Here is a 15,817-nt window from a genome sequence, read left to right as displayed (position 1 = left end):
TAGTCCATTGGAGAGCAATCACTCCTGCTCCTTTAAGCCTTTAAACAGCACCAGGAAGAGAGATTATCAGCCTTGCCTCCTACTCACAGGTTCTCCTCCCACTCTGCTCTGCCCTGCTGAGGCCACAGCTGGAACCTTGTGTCCAGCTCTGAGCCCCTCAGCTCCAGCAGGACCTCAGGGAATTGTTTGAGAGAGTCCAGGGCAGAGGCACAGAGCTGCTGCAGGCAGTGGAACCTCTCCTGTGAGCACAGCTGAGGCAGCTGGGGCTGGGAGCTGGGAGCAGAGCAGCCTGAGGGCTGCCCTCAGTGCTGGGGCTAAAGATGTGCAGGGCTGGAGCCAGGCTCTGCTCAGGGCTGGCCAAGCACAGCACAAGGGGCACTGGGGGCAAGCTGGAGCAGAGGAGGTGCCAGGGCAACAGGAGGGGAAACTTTGCCCTGTGAGGCTGCCAGAGCCTGGAGCTGCCCAGAGAGGTTGTGGAGTCTCCTCTGGAGCCTTTCCAACCCCCCTGGATGTGTTCTGTGAGCCCTGCCCTGGGTGCCCTGCTCTGGGAGGGGAGTTGGGATGGATAATCTCCAGAGGTCCCTTCCAGCCCTTCCCATGCTGTGATTCTGTGGTGTATTTAGACAAGGCTTGGATCTGCAGGGCCTGCTTGCAGTCTGCACATCACACATTTCCAAGGCAGTCTCTTCCCTTTCCCGTTGCTTCCTCCCCCTTCAGTACAGAGAGCTCTGGGTTAAAAATAACCCCAAGCTGCTGCTGCTCTGCAAAGGGCTGAGGCTGCACAGCTCCTCACCTCAGCAAGCTTTGGGGTCCCATCAGGAGGGAGCCAGGAATTGCATTTCCTCATGAATCACAGAGCTGGCAGGGCTGGAAGGGACCTCAAGGCTCAGCCAGCCCCAGCCCCCTGCCATGGGCAGGGACACCTCACACCACAGCAGGTTGCTCACAGCCACCTCCAGCCTGGCTGCAAACACCTCCAGCCAGGAGGCTTCCACCACCTCCCTGGGCAGCCTGGGCCAGGCTCTCACCACCCTCCTGGGCAACAACTTCTTCCTCACAGCCAATCTCAAGCTCCCCACTTCTACTTCTGCTCCATCCCCCCAACTCCTATCCCTCCCTGACACCCTCCAAAGTCCCTCCCCAGCTTGCTTGCAGCCCCCTGCAGCTCCTGGAAGGCCACCAGAAGGTCTCCTGGGAGCCTTCTCCTCTGCAGCCTGCACAACCCCAACTCTCTCAGGCTGTCTGCAGAGCAGAGCAGCTCCAGCCCTCTGCTCCTCCTCCTGGCCCTGCTCTGGACACCTTCCAGCCCCTCCAGAGCCTTCCTGGCACAGAGGCTGCAGAGCTGGCCCCAGAGCTGCAGCTGTGGTCTCAGCAGAGTGGAGCAGAGGGGCAGAATCCCCTCCCTGGCCCTGCTGGCCACACTTCTCTTGCTGCAGCCCAGGCTCTGCTTGGCTCTCTGGGCTGCAAGTGCTCCCTGCTGGCTCCTGCTGAGCTTCTCCTCCCCCAGCACCCCCAAGGCCTTTCCTCCAGGGCTGCTCTCCAGCCAGTCCCTGCCCAGCCTCTAGCAGTGCCTGGGATTGCCCTGCCCCAGCTGCAGGACCTTGTTGAATCTCCTGAGGTTGTCCTGGGCCCAGCTCTGCAGCCTGCCCAGGTGCCTCTGGATGGATCCTTGCCTCCAGCTGTCAGCAGCACCACACAGCTTGGTGCTGAGGGAGCCTCAGTGCCACTCTCCATGGCACCAACACAGATGTCAAACAGGACTGGTCCCAGTGCTGATCCCTGAGGGACTCCACTTGTCCCTGGCCTCCACTTGGCCTTGGACCATTGCCAGTCACCCTTTGGGTGAGGCCATCAAGCCAGTTCTGTACCCACTGAATGGTCCTTCCATGGAACCCATCCTGCACCAGCCTGGGGACCAGGATGTGCTGTGGGACAGTGATGAAATCAGGGCAGGACACGAGGCCACAGCTCTGAGCCCCCTGTGCCCTCCCTGGGGGTTGTTCTAAACCCAGGGTCCTTCTGTTGTAATTCTTCCTCGCTGTTGTCACTAAAGCAGGTTGCAGAGGGTGGGAGACCTCTGTGCAAAGCCCCCCCAGGGAAAGGAAGGCTGAGGCACTGCAAGAGACGCCAACCAGGCTCGGGTTTAGTGGCTCTGCATTGCACCTGCCTTGCCCTGACCAGAGACTCCTGTTAGCCAGATCAAAATGGTCATCTCTGGAAGGATCTGCAGGGGCTGAGCACAGCTCACAGCCATTCAAGGTTTCATAGTCACCTCACACCCAGGCCAGGAGATGACAGTCACAGCATGGGAGGGGTTGGAAGGGACCCAAAGAGATCATCCAGTCCAACCCCCTGCCAGAGCAGGAGCATAGAATCCAGCCCAGGTCACACAGGAACACATCCAGACTGGGCTGGAAAGGCTCCAGAGAAGGAGACTCCACAACCTCTCTGGGCAGCCTGCTGCAGGCTCTGGCACCCTCACAGTGAAGAGTTTTCCCTCATGCTGAGGTGGAACCTCCTGGGTTGCAGTTTGTGTCCACTGCCCCTTGTCCTATCACAGGACACTGATCCTGGCCCCTGCTTCTTGCCCCCCACCCCTCAGATAGTTGTAGGCATTAATAAGATCTCCTCTCAGCCTTTTCTCCTCCAAGCTAACCACCCCCAGGGCTCTCAGCCTTTCCTCACAGCAGAGACCTTCCAGTCCCCCATTCACCCTTGTAGCCTCCCCTGGACTCTCTCCAGCAGATCCCTGCCTCTCCTGACCTGGGGAGCCCAACTGCCCCTCTGGTTCAGAGCTGTGGTGGCAGATGCAGGAGTGGGAGGGCAGCACCCCCAGAGCTCTGAAGCCAGGCTGTGCTCTGCACTGGCACCAGGCACCTGTCCTCAGCCAGAATCTCTCAGGAGAGGTAGCTGCATGGAGGTCAAAACCATCACCCAGTGTGAGCTGGCCAGGCTGGGGAGCTGGCTGGGGGGCAGTGCCAAGGAATTCACTGAGGCCAAGTGTAGAGTCCTGCACCCCATGGATCAGTGCAGGTTGGAGGCTGAGCTGCTGGAGAGCAGCTCTGGGGAGAAGGAGCTGGGAGTGCTGGTGGTCAACAGGGTGGCCATGAGCCAGCAATGTGCCCTGGTGGCCAAGAAGGCCAAGGGCATCCTGGAGGGCATCAAGAAGAGTGTGGTCAGCAGGGCAAGGGAGGTTCTCCTCCCCCTCTACTCTGCCCTGCTGAAGCCACATCTGGAGTCCTGGGTCCAGTTCTGTGCTCCCCAGCTCAGGAGGGACAGAGACTTGCTGGAGAGGGCACAGCAAAGGGCTACCAAGGGGCTGAGGGCACTGGAACAGCTCTGGGAGGGGCAAAGGCTGAGAGAGTTGGGAGCTGTGGAGCCTGGAGGAGAGCAGCCTGAGGGGGATCTGATCAATGCTGATCAATACTCCAGGGGTGGGGGTCAGGAGGATGGGGCCAGGCTGTGTTCAGTGGTGCCCAGGGGCAGCACAAGGGGCAGTGGGCACAGACTGAACATCAGAAGCTCAGCTGAACATGAGGAGGGACTTCTTTAAGAAGGACATTGAGAGACTTGAAGGTGTCCAGAGAAGGGCAAGGAGGCTGGGGAGGGGTCTGGGGCACAGCCCTGGGAGGAGAGGCTGAGGGAGCTGGGGTTGCTTAGCCTGCAGAAGAGGAGGCTCAGGGGAGACCTTCTTGCTCTCTGCAACTCCCTGAAGGGAGGTTGGAGCCAGCTGGGGGTTGGGCTCTTCTGCCAGGCAGCCAGCAGCAGAACAAGAGGACACAGTCTCAAGCTGTGCCAGGGGAAGTTTAAGCTGGAGGTGAGGAGAAAGTTCTTCCCAGAGAGAGTTGTTAGCCATTGGAAAGTGCTGCCCAGGGAGGTGGTGGAGTCCCCATCCCTGGAGGTGTTCCAGAGGGGATTGGATGTGGCACTTGGAGCCATGGCTTAGTCATGAGCTCTGTGGTGCCAGCTTGGACTTGATGAGCTTTGAGGTCTCTTCCAGCCTTGGTGATTCTGTGACACTGTGAATGTTGATCTGAAGGGTGGCAGAGCCCTGGAGCAGGCTGCCCAGAGGGGTGATGGAGTCTCCATCTCTGGAGACTTTCCAAACCCTCCTGGATGTGTTCCTGTGAGATCTGCCCTGGGGGACCCTGCCCTGGCAGGGGGTTGGACTCAGTGATCCCCAGAGGCCCCTTCCAAGCCCTCCCATGCTGGGATTTCCCTCAGCCCAGCCAGACCTTCACCTTTCCCACAGCAGGCCTGCAGGAAGAGCCAGGCTGGAGCCCAGCTCCCCACGCCTGACCACACACATGCCCCACGCGCCACGCACACCCGCCACGCACGCGCACCACGCCTGCGCCACGCACACGCGCCAATCTCACGCCCCGCGCACACGCCCCGCGCACACACGCCCCACGCACACACGCCCCACGCACACACGCCCCACGCACACACAGCTCAGACAGGCGATGCACATGCACCACACACGCGCCACGCACACCCGCCACGCACGCGCACCACGCCTGCGCCACGCACACGCGCCAATCTCACGCCCCGCGCACACGCCCCGCGCACACGCCCCACGCACACACGCCCCACGCACACACAGCTCAGACAGGCGATGCACATGCACCACACACGCACCACGCACACCCGCCACGCACGCGCACCACGCCTGCGCCACGCACACGCGCCAATCTCACGCCCCGTGCACACGCCCCGCGCACACGCCCCACGCACACACGCCCCACGCACACACAGCTCAGACAGGCGATGCACATGCACCACACACGCGCCACGCACACCCGCCACGCACGCGCACCACGCCTGCGCCACGCACACGCGCCAATCTCACGCCCCGCGCACACGCCCCACGCGCACACGCCCCACGCACACACAGCTCAGACAGGCGATGCACATGCACCGCACACGCACCACGCACGCGCACCACGCCTGCGCCACGCACACGCGCCAATCTCACGCCCCACGCACACGCCCCACGCACACACGCCCCACGCACACACGCCCCACGCACACACAGCTCAGACAGGCGATGCACATGCACCACACACGCGCCACGCACGCGCACCACGCCTGCGCCACGCACACGCGCCAATCTCACGCCCCACGCACACGCCCCGCGCACACGCCCCACGCACACACGCCCCACACACACAAAGCTCAGACAGGCGATGCACATGCACCACACACCCGCCACGCACGCGCACCACGCCTGCGCCACGCACACGCGCCAATCTCACGCCCCGCGCACACGCCCCGCGCACACGCCCCACGCACACACGCCCCACGCACACAAAGCTCAGACAGGCGATGCACATGCACCACACACGCGCCACGCACACGCACCACTCAGGCACTACACACACGCACCACGCACGCGCACCACACACACGCGGCACACACATACGCTACGCGCCACGCACACGCGCCACGCACACTCACCACGCACAGAGCACAGACATGCGCCACGAAACACGCGCAATGCACACGCGCCACACACACGCACCACGCAGGCACCAGGCGCGTGCCACACGCACGCACCAAGCACCACGCCCACGCGCCACGCACACACGCCACGCTCACGCACCACGCACACGTGCCACTCGCAGCACGCACACGCGCCACGCGTGCACCATGCGCGTAGGCGATGCAATGCGCCATGCACACGCGCCACACACAAGTCACACGCACGCACCACACACACACGTGGCGCGCACGCACCACGCACATGCACCACACACACGCACCATGCACATACACCACGCTCACACGCCACGGACACGCACCGCACACACGCGCCACACTCACGTGCCACACACATGCTCCACGCTCACGCGCCACGGACACACACCGCACACACACACCACACTCACACGCCACGCACAAGCACCGCACACACGCACCACACACACGCACCACACATGCACCACACTGACGCGCCACGCACAGGCACCGCACACACGCGCCACACACGTGCACCACGCGCACGCGCTACGGACACACACTGCACACACGCACCACACTCACACGCCACGGACACGCACTGCACACACGCACCACACTCACACACCACGGACACGCACTGCACACATGCACCACACTCACACGCCACGCACAGGCACCGCACACATGCACCACACTCACGTGCCACACACATGCTCCACGCTCACGCGCCACGGACACACACCGCACACACATGCACCACACTCACGCGCCACGCACAGGCACCGCACACACGCACCACGCACACGCACCACACATGCACCACACTCACACGCCACGCACAAGCACCGCACACACGCACCGCACACACGCGCCACGCACAGGCACTGCACACATGCACCACACTCACGCGCCACGCACACGCACTGCACACACGCACCACACTCACACGCCACGGACACGCACTGCACACACGCACCACACTCACGCGCCATGCACAGGCACCGCACACACGCACCGCACACACGCACCACGCACACGCACCACGCACACCTGCCACACACATGCACCACGCACACGCAGCACGCACACGCGCCACGCACACGCAGCACACACATGCAGCACACACACGCAGCACACGCCACGCACACACCACGCTCATGCCACGCACACGCAGCACACACGTGCAGCACACACACACACGCGCATCACGCACACACGCCACGCACATGCCCAGCTCCTCCTTAGCTCCAGCAGCCTATTTTTTGCCTTCAGGCTTTCTTTTTTGCCTTCCCCCCCTCCCCACCTTGCAGCCAAGCTTCTATCAGCTCCCACAGAGGATGGCGCAGCAGCCGAGGCTGGGTTGAGCGGCAGCCGAGGCTGCGTTGAGCGGCAGCCGAGGCTGGGTTGAGCGGCAGCCGAGCCTGGGTTGAGCGGCAGCCGAGCCTGGGTTGAGCGGCAGCCGAGGCTGCGTTGAGCGGCAGCCGAGGCTGGGTTGAGCGGCAGCCGAGGCTGCGTTGAGCGGCAGCCGAGGCTGGGTTGAGCGGCAGCCGAGCCTGGGTTGAGCGGCAGCCGAGCCTGGGTTGAGCGGCAGCCGAGGCTGCGTTGAGCGGCAGCCGAGCCTGGGTTGAGCGGCAGCCGAGGCTGCGTTGAGCGGCAGCCGAGGCTGCGTTGAGCGGCAGCCGCGGCTGGGTTGAGCTGCAGCCGAGGCTGGGTTGAGCGGCAGCCGAGGCTGGGTTGAGCGGCAGCCGAGGCTGGGTTGAGCGGCAGCCGAGGCTGGGTTGAGCGGCAGCCGCGGCTGGGTTGAGCGGCAGCCGCGGCTGGGTTGAGCGGCAGCCGCGGCTGGGTTGAGCGGCAGCCGAGGCTGGGTTGAGCGGCAGCCGCGGCTGGGTTGAGCGGCAGCCGCGGCTGGGTTGAGCGGCAGCCGCGGCTGGGTTGAGCGGCAGCCGCGGCTGGGTTGAGCGGCAGCCGCGGCTGGGTTGAGCGGCAGCCGAGGCTGGGTTGAGCGGCAGCCGAGGCTGGGTTGAGCGGCAGCCGAGGCTGGGTTGAGCGGCAGCCGAGGCTGGGTTGAGCTGCAGCAATCTCAAGCTGCAGCACATTTATTTATAAAACAACCAATCAAAGAAAAAACCCAAACCCAAACCACCCCCCCACCCCCCCCAAATCCTCGATTCAAAGGAATCAATAATAAATATTTGCTTTCCTCTGAGGTCAGGCACAGGACAAGACACCAAGCGGGGCAGGGGGAAGAGGTGGAAGCTGAGTTGAAGCTGCTGGGAAGCAAAGGAGAGCTCCAGGAGGTGGGAGTCACACTCAGCGTAGCTGCTAGGGGCCAGGAAGTGCTTTCAGAGACAAAAGAGGAGTTGGCTCCTGGGGCAGTTCCTTCCCTTTTGCACCTCCTGCTGACATCATCTGCAGCTCAGAAAATGGCCCTCTCACGATGGGATTATGAGGAAGCTCTTTACAGGCAGGGTGGTGACAGGCTGCAGCAGGCTGCCCAGGGAGGGGGGATGTGGATGGCTTCTTCCCCCCAACCCTGCCTCCAGCTCTGCTGTCCCCAGCAGGAGAAGGACACAGAGCTGCTGGGAAGAGTCCAGAAGAGGCCACAAGGATGCTCCAAGGGCTGGAGCAGCTCTGCTGTGAGCACAGGCTGAGGGAGCTGGGGCTGTGCAGCCTGCAGAGGAGAAGGCTCCAGGGGCACCTCAGAGCTGCCTGCCAGGACCTGAAAGCATCCTGCAGGAAGGCTGCAGAGAGACTTCTCCTGAGGGGGTCTGGGGACAGGCCAAAGGGGAATGGTTTGGAGCTGAGGCAGAGATAAGGGTTAGAGTGGAGCTGAAGAAGAAGTTGTTCAGTGTGAGGCTGGGGAGACTCTGGCACAGGCTGCCCAGGGAGGCTGTGGCTGCCTCCTGCCTGGGGGTGTTGAAGGCCAGGCTGGATGAGGCCCTGAGCAGCTGAGTGCAGCTGAGAGGTGTCCCTGGGCAGGGCAGGTTGGAGCAGATGAGCTCTGAGGTCCCTTCCAGCCTGAGCTGTTCTAGGATCCTGTGATGGTCCTATGAATGTGTTCAGGGCCAGGCTGGAGGTGGCTGTGAGCAAGCTGCTGTGGTGTGAGGTGTCCCTGGCCACGGCAAGGGGCTGGGACTGCCTGAGCCTTGAGGTCCCTTCCACCCCAAGCCATTCTGTGAACAGCTTTGGGCTGGGCTCCTTCTTGCATGTCTTTGAGTAATGCTCTTTCCCCTTTGGCTTCAGGCTGGTGGCAGAAGTGCAGAGTTGCCTTTGTGCTCCCCTGTGAGATCAGCCATGCACCATGGGCTGTCACCCTGGGTGATTCTACACCCCTGCTGTCCAGGGTCAGTCCTCTTTGAGCCATGGCAGGACGTGGCCATGGTGCTTTTCACCCTGGCAAGGCTGGCAACAGCCAGGAATCACAGAATCCTTGCCTGGGCTGGGTTGGAAGGCACCTCCAAAGGTCACCCAGTCCGACCCCCCTGCAGTCAGAGGGTTGGACTCTTCTCCCAGGCAAGCAGCACCAGAACAAGAGGACACAGCCTCAAGCTGTGCCAGGGGAGGTTCAGGCTAGAGGTGAGGAAGAAATTCTTTCCAGCAAGAGGAATTTGCCATGGGAATGTGCTGCCCTGGGGGGTGGTGGAGTCACCGTCCCTGGAGGTGTTTAAAATGTGGCACTTGGTGCCATGGTGTAGTTGATCAGCTGGTGCTGGGTGAGAGGTTGGACTTGATGAGCTCTGAGGTCTTTTCCAACCTTATTGATTCTGCATTCTGTGTTCAGCAGGGACATCCTCCACAGGATCAGGTTGCCCAGAGCCCTGTCCAGCCTCACCTTTGGTATCTCCAGGGTGGAGCCACAGCCACCTCCCTGGGCAGCCAGCATCACACACACTGACTTCAGCTGACTTCATTTGTCCAAGGTCCATGAAGCTGTCAGACAGGCAGCCAGACAGCCCACATGGCAAAGAGTGACCTCTCTGCTCCAGGACAGCTGGAGACCAGGAGAGGCCTGCAGCCTGTCCCCCAAAGGGAAGGAGACTGCTGGGAGCAGGCTGGGGGAATTCTCCTAGCCAGCAGCAAGTGGCCTGCAGGCTGTGTGCAGAGCATCCTGCTTTGGCTAATTGCAAGCCTGGCCTGTGACTCAAAGCTATCTGACAGCACTTGGACTGTCACCAGCTCCACTCAGCCTTCTTCTGTGGCAGTAAGCTGCTGGTTGCTCAACCATGTGCTGCCTGCTGAGGAAAGCAGCCCTGGCTGGATGTGCATAGAGTAAGTCTCCTCAGCTGCCACACAGGGGACACTGAGCACCATGAAAGGGAAACAGGGAAGCAGCCACAGGCTCCTTGAGCAGCCCTGCTCAGGCTCTTCAGGACTCTCATGGAGTCACAGAGCTGGCAGGGCTGGAAGGGAGCTCAAGGCTCAGCCAGCCCCAACCCCCCTGCCATGGGCAGGGACACCTCACACCACAGCAGGTTGCTCACAGCCACCTCCAGCCTGGCTGCAAACACCTCCAGGCAGGAGGCTTCCACCACCTCCCTGGGCAGCCTGTGCCAGGCTCTCACCTGGGCAACAACTTCTTCCTCACAGCCAATCTCAAGCTCAATCTCCCCACTTCTACTTCTGCTCCATCCCCCCCAGTCCTATCCCTCCCTGACACCCTCCAAAGTCCCTCCCCAGCTTGCTTGCAGCCCCCTGCAGCTCCTGGAAGGCCACCAGAAGGTCTCCTGGGAGCCTTCTCCTCTGCAGCCTGCACAACCCCAACTCTCTCAGGCTGTCTGCAGAGCAGAGCAGCTCCAGCCCTCTGCTCCTCCTCCTGGCCCTGCTCTGGACACCTTCCAGTCCCTCCAGAGCCTTCCTGGCACAGAGGCTGCAGAGCTGGCCCCAGAGCTGCAGCTGTGGTCTCAGCAGAGTGGAGCAGGGGGGCAGAATCCCCTCCCTGGCCCTGCTGCCTATGCTATTTCCCAGCTCTGGAGAGGACCTTTGGGTTGCCTAAGCTTTCAGGCTCCAGGAAAAAGAGCAAAGTGCAGAGGGATCACAGACACTTGGAGCTGCTGCTTGCAAGCACTGACAGCAAATCCACCAGAGCCAGGACTGTGCCTCTGGAGCATCCAGGGAATCTCTCTGGGTGAGAATCCCAGGAGGAGCTGGCACAGAACTCCAGGCTCATCAAGGTGTTCTCTTTGCTTCACTTTGTCACTCCCTGCACAACAGAGCAGGAGCAGAGCTTTGTCCTGCCAAGGATGGATGTGAGGAAGAAGTTGTTGCCCAGGAGGGTGGTGAGAGCCTGGCACAGGCTGCCCAGGGAGGTGGTGGAAGCCTCCTGCCTGGAGGTGTTTGCAGCCAGGCTGGAGGTGGCTGTGAGCAACCTGCTGCAGTGTGAGGTGTCCCTGGCCATGGGACTGGCTGAGCCTTGAGGTCCCTTCCAGCCCTGGCAGCTCTGTGATTCTAAGGGGTGGTGAAAGCAAAGGAGATTTGGGTCCAGGGTGACACAAACGGATTACTGCTGCCAGGAAGAGAAATTCTCACTAAAGGATGATTTGAGAACTGTTTCTCATCAGGGGGTGTGAGAGCTGAGGTGGCCCTGGGCAATCTGATTCAGCTGGAGGTGTCCCTGCCTGACTGCAGGGAGGTTGGGCAAGAGGGAGCTGCTGGAGCAGGTCCAGAGGAGGCCATGAGCATGCTCAGGGGGTTGGAGCAGCTCTGCTCTGGGGACAGGCTGAGGCAGCTGGGGCTGTTCAGCCTGGAGAAGAGAAGGCTCCAGGCAGACCTTGGTGCAGCCTTGTGAACCTGAAGGGGCTCCAGGAAGGCTGCAGAGGGACAGGATGAGGGGCAATGGTTTGAAGCTGGAGCAGGGCAGATTTAAGTTGGACATCAGGAGGAAGTTTTGCACCAGGAGGCTGCTGGAACACTGCCGCAGGTTGCCCAGGGAGGTGGTTGAGGCTCCATCCCTGGAGATACTGAAGGTGAGGCTCAACAAGGCTCTGAGTGGAGGATGTCCCTGCTCAGAGCAGGGGGCTTGGGCTGGATGGCCTTTGGAGGTCCCTTCCAACCCAGACCCTCCTCTGATTCTGTGACCTCTGAGGGTCCCTTCCAACCCAGACCATCCTGTGATTCTGTGACCTCTGAGGGTCCCTTCCAACCCAGACCCTCCTCTGATTCTGTGACCTCTGAGGGTCCCTTCCAACCCAGACCATCCTCTGATTCTGTGACCTCTGAGGGTCCCTTCCAACCCAGACCATCCTCTGATTCTGTGACCTCTGAGGGTCCCTTCCAACCCAGACCACCCTCTGATTCTGTGACCTCTGAGGGTCCCTTCCAACCCAGACCATCCTCTGATTCTGTGACCTCTGAGGGTCCCTTCCAACCCAGACCATCCTGTGATTCTGTGACCTCTGAGGGTCCCTTCCAACCCAGACCATCCTCTGATTCTGTGACCTCTGAGGGTCCCTTCCAACCCAGACCACCCTGTGATTCTGTGACCTCTGAGGGTCCCTTCTAACCCAGACCCTCCTCTGATTCTGTGACCTCTGAGGGTCCCTTCCAACCCAGACCACCCTGTGATTCTGTGACCTCTGAGGGTCCCTTCCAACCCAATCTGTGAAGCTGTGAGCAGCCCAAGCAGGGCTTGGCTTTGACCTCAGCTTGTGTAAGACCTGAAGCAAAGGAGCTGGAATGCTGAGTCTCACTAAAAAAGAGAGGGAAAAGAGATCAATGACAGTCCCTGGAGGGAAAGGATTGCAGAAGTTCTTCAGGATGAGGCTGGGGAGACTCTGGCACAGGCTGCCCAGGGAGGTTGTGGCTGTCCCCTCCCTGGAGGTGCTCAAGGCCAGGCTGGATGAGGCTCTGAGCAGCCTGGGCTGGTGGGAGGTGTCCTTGCCCATGGCAGGGGGCTGGAGCTGGCTGAGCTTCGGGGTCCTTCCCAACTCATTCTCTGATTCTGTGATTCCACTTTGCTCTTCCTCATGCAGGGCAGCAGCTCTGTGAGAGGCTGGAGCAGGCTGCCCAGGGAGGTGGTGGAGTCCTGGGCTGGTGGGAGGCATCCCTGCCCTTGGCAGGGGGTTGGAGCTGGTGATCTCAAAGGTCAAACCAAAGCCATTCTGGGGTTCTGTGACCCTTCTGTGGTTATCCCTCTCCTGCAGCCTCACCTCACAAACTGGAGGGGCCCTCAGATGACAAAGACTCCTCTTTTACAGTGGGAAACCAGCAGCCCAGGAGTGCAGGGATGCAGAGCCTGCAAGCTCAGTGCCTGGTGTGCAGCAGGGCTCAGAGCCAAGTCCTTCAGAGGGAGCCATCAGTGCCAGAGCCAGGGGAGCCTCTGTCCTTAGCTCCCATCACTTCCTGCTGGCCTTCAGCTGGAAGTGTGAGACTTTAGCTCCTTGGAAGTGTTGTGTGCTGGTTAAAAGCTTTGTCTGAGTCTTGCAGTTCTTTGGCAGAGTCCTGCTAAGGTTTAAGCCTCAACAGCAGCAGGTAGGCCAAGCTTTGGGGTAGGAATTGAGGCAGTGCAGCCAAAGGGTTGCTGGTGGAAGCAGCACTGGGCTTGGTCACCTGTCCCTGGGGTGTTTTCCTCTGTCACTCTGTCTTGCTGTCCCCCCTTAGCTGGGTGCCTGGGGCTCAGCTCAGCAGTGCTGTTCAGTCAGGCTTGGGAAGAGCTCTCCTCAAGGCTCACCCCACAGCTGCTGAAGTCACAGCCTGGAGAGAGCCAAGCTCCACAGATGCTTCACCCCAGGCTTTTGCTTGGTAGATGGGGGACCTCCACCCTGGGAGGTGCTGCCTTCACCCTGGATTCAGTGCCCAGTTCTCATCACACTGAGGCTTGTTTGGCACTGCTGGGCCTGTGGTGTGACTGCAGCTTTGCAGTGCTGCTCATGACAGGAGAGTCAGGCTCCTGGCCATGTGTCTCTGCCTGCAGCCTTCCAGCCTCTGCCTGCAGCCTTCCAGCCTCTGCCTGCAGCCTTCCAGCCTCTGGCTACAGCCTTCCAGCCTCTGGCTGCAGCCTTCCAGCCTCTGCCTGCAGCCTTCCAGTCTCTGGCTGCAGCCTTCCACTCTCTGGCTGCAGCCTTCCAGCCTCTGGCTGCAGCCTTCCACTCTATGGCTGCCACATTCCAGCCTCTGGCTGCAGCCTTCCCCTCTCTGGCTGCAACCTTCCAGTCTCTGGCTGCAACCTTTCACTCTCTGGCTGCAACCTTCCAGTCTCTGGCTGCAACCTTTCACTCTCTGCCTGCAGCATTCCACTCTCTGGCTGCAACCTTTCACTCTCTGCCTGCAGCATTCCACTCTCTGGCTGCAGCCTTCCAGCCTCTGCCTGCAGCCTTCCAGCCTCTGCCTGCAGCCTTCCAGCAGTTCTGGGGATGAGAGCAGCTCTTCTTCTGTGCCATGAAGAGCCTTTGCAGAGGTTACTTCAGACTCAGGCCTCCCTTCTGCATCTCTTGACCTGTTGACTGATCCTTTCCTTTCCACTTCACTTACAGCCTCCAAAAGCAGTTCCCTGGAAGGCTGAATGCAGAGGGTGGGAAGTGTCTGCCAGGTCCCTTGGAGGTTGAGCACTGCCTTCAGCAGAGGGAAATGCCTCAAAACCTCCAGAGGAGACCATGCACCCTGGAGAAGCTTCTCCCAGAGCAGTACAGGAGGCTTTTCCTTCCCCAGTAAACCTCTCTGGGATCTCACCCAGGGAGGTGGCTGAATGCCCATCCCTGGAGGTGTTTCAAAGGGACTTGGTGCTGAGGGCCATGGCTGAGCACCAGGCTTGGTAAGAGCTACAGAGATCTGAAAGGTCTCTTCCAACCAGAATGGTTCTGAGTTTGTGGTTTTGTTGATCCCTTTTGAAAAGCCCTGAGGCTTGGCCTCATTTCCTCTGTACAGTGCTCAGCTCTCTGGAGCCTGCAGGTGCTCAGTGGTCCCTTTCCAGCAAGCACTTTGGCTTTGAATTGCTCTGAGGTCTCCCTGGAGCCTTCTCTTCCCCAGGCTGCACAGCCCCAGCCCTCCCAGCCTGTGCCCACAGCAGAGGTTCTCAGCCCTCTGGTCATCTCTGTGGCCTCTTCTGGTCCCTCTCCTTCAGCTCCAGGTCCCTCTGGTGTTGAGGGCTCCATATCTGGCCCCAGCCCTGCAGGTGAGGTCTCCCCAGAGCAGAGCAGAGGGGCAGGATCCTCTCTCCAGCTCTGGCCACACTGCTCTGGATGCAGCCCAGGCTGCCCTTGGCCTCCTGTGCTGCCAGTGCCCATTGCTGGCTCCTGCCCAGCTGCTCCCCCCCAGCACCCCCAAGGCCTTCCCTGCAGGGCTGCTCTCACTCTCCTCACCCCCAGCCTGGGTTGAGACCAAGGATTGCCCCAACCCAGGGGCAGGACCTTGCCCTTGGCCTTGTTGACCCTGCTGAGGTTCTCCTCAGCCCAGCTGTGCAGCCTGCCCAGGACCCTCTGGATGGATCCCATCCTGCAGGCTTATCAAGCACAGCACCTGGCTGGGTGCAGGCTGCAGGCAGCCTCAGCACTGAGCAGTGCCAGGACCTCTGCAGGGTGCTGTGTGCCAGGGCCTCTGCAGGGTGCTGTGTGCCAGGGCCTCTGCAGGGTGCTGTGTGCCAGGACCTCTGCAGGCTGCTGTGTGCCAGGGCCTCTGCAGGGTGCTGTGTGCCAGGGCCTCTGCAGGGTGCTGTGTGCCAGGGCCTCTGCAGGGTGCTGTGTGCCAGGGCCTCTGCAGGGTGCTGTGTGCCAGGGCCTCTGCAGGGTGCTGTGTGCCAGGACCTCTGCAGGGTGCTGTGTGCCAGGACCTCTGCAGGCTGCTGTGTGGCAGGTCCTTTGCAGGGTGCTGTGTGCCAGGACCTCTGCAGGGTGCTGTGTGCCAGGGCCTCTGCAGGGTGCTGTGTGCCAGGGCCTCTGCAGGGTGCTGTGTGCCAGGGCCTCTGCAGGGCGCTGTGTGCCAGGGCCTCTGCAGGGTGCTGTGTGCCAGGACCTCTGCAGGGTGCTGTGTGCCAGGACCTCTGCAGGGTGCTGTGTGCCAGGGCCTCTGCAGGGTGCTCTGTGCCAGGGCCTCTGCAGGGTGCTGTGTGCCAGGGCCTCTGCAGGCTGCTCTGTGGCAGGTCCTTTGCAGGGTGCTGTGTGCCAGGACCTCTGCAGGGTGCTGTGTGCCAGGACCTCTGCAGGCTGCTGTGTGCCAGCTCCAGCTTCCAGCAAGTGGGATTTGCCTCCTGCTCCATTTCTTTCCCCCTCTCAAATGGATCCTTAAGAAAAGGGGGGGAAAAGTCAGACTGTTTATTGCCTCAGGCCCTCAGTGCTGGCAGGGCTGGGTGGGAGGGCTGCTGGTGGGCTGCAGACCCCAGGAGTGGGCAGCATGAGGCTGAGCAAGGAGAGAATCACCTAAGCGA

General features: G+C 61.2%; 1 protein-coding gene across 1 annotated transcript; it reads left to right on the top strand.

Moving 5' to 3' along the window:
- The first annotated feature begins 5,766 nt into the window (after nucleotides 1–5,766).
- LOC128898850 (histidine-rich glycoprotein-like) lies at nucleotides 5,767–6,708 on the top strand. Its single transcript, XM_054176010.1, has one exon. The coding sequence runs from the start codon at nucleotides 5,767–5,769 to the stop codon at nucleotides 6,706–6,708; it is 942 nt and encodes a 313-aa protein (XP_054031985.1).
- Nucleotides 6,709–15,817: the final 9,109 nt, after the last annotated feature.

The sequence above is a fragment of the Dryobates pubescens genome, chromosome 34 (assembly GCF_014839835.1).
Source record: "Dryobates pubescens isolate bDryPub1 chromosome 34, bDryPub1.pri, whole genome shotgun sequence".
Taxonomy (NCBI): domain Eukaryota; kingdom Metazoa; phylum Chordata; class Aves; order Piciformes; family Picidae; genus Dryobates; species Dryobates pubescens.
The sequence above is the reverse complement of the archived record's forward strand: the minus strand, read 5'-3'. Positions and strand labels throughout refer to the sequence as shown.

What these genes read in the sequence shown, in the direction of transcription:
- LOC128898850 (XM_054176010.1), top strand. Translation starts at nt 5,767, where the DNA reads ATGCACATACACCACGCTCACACGCCACGGACACGCACCGCACACACG.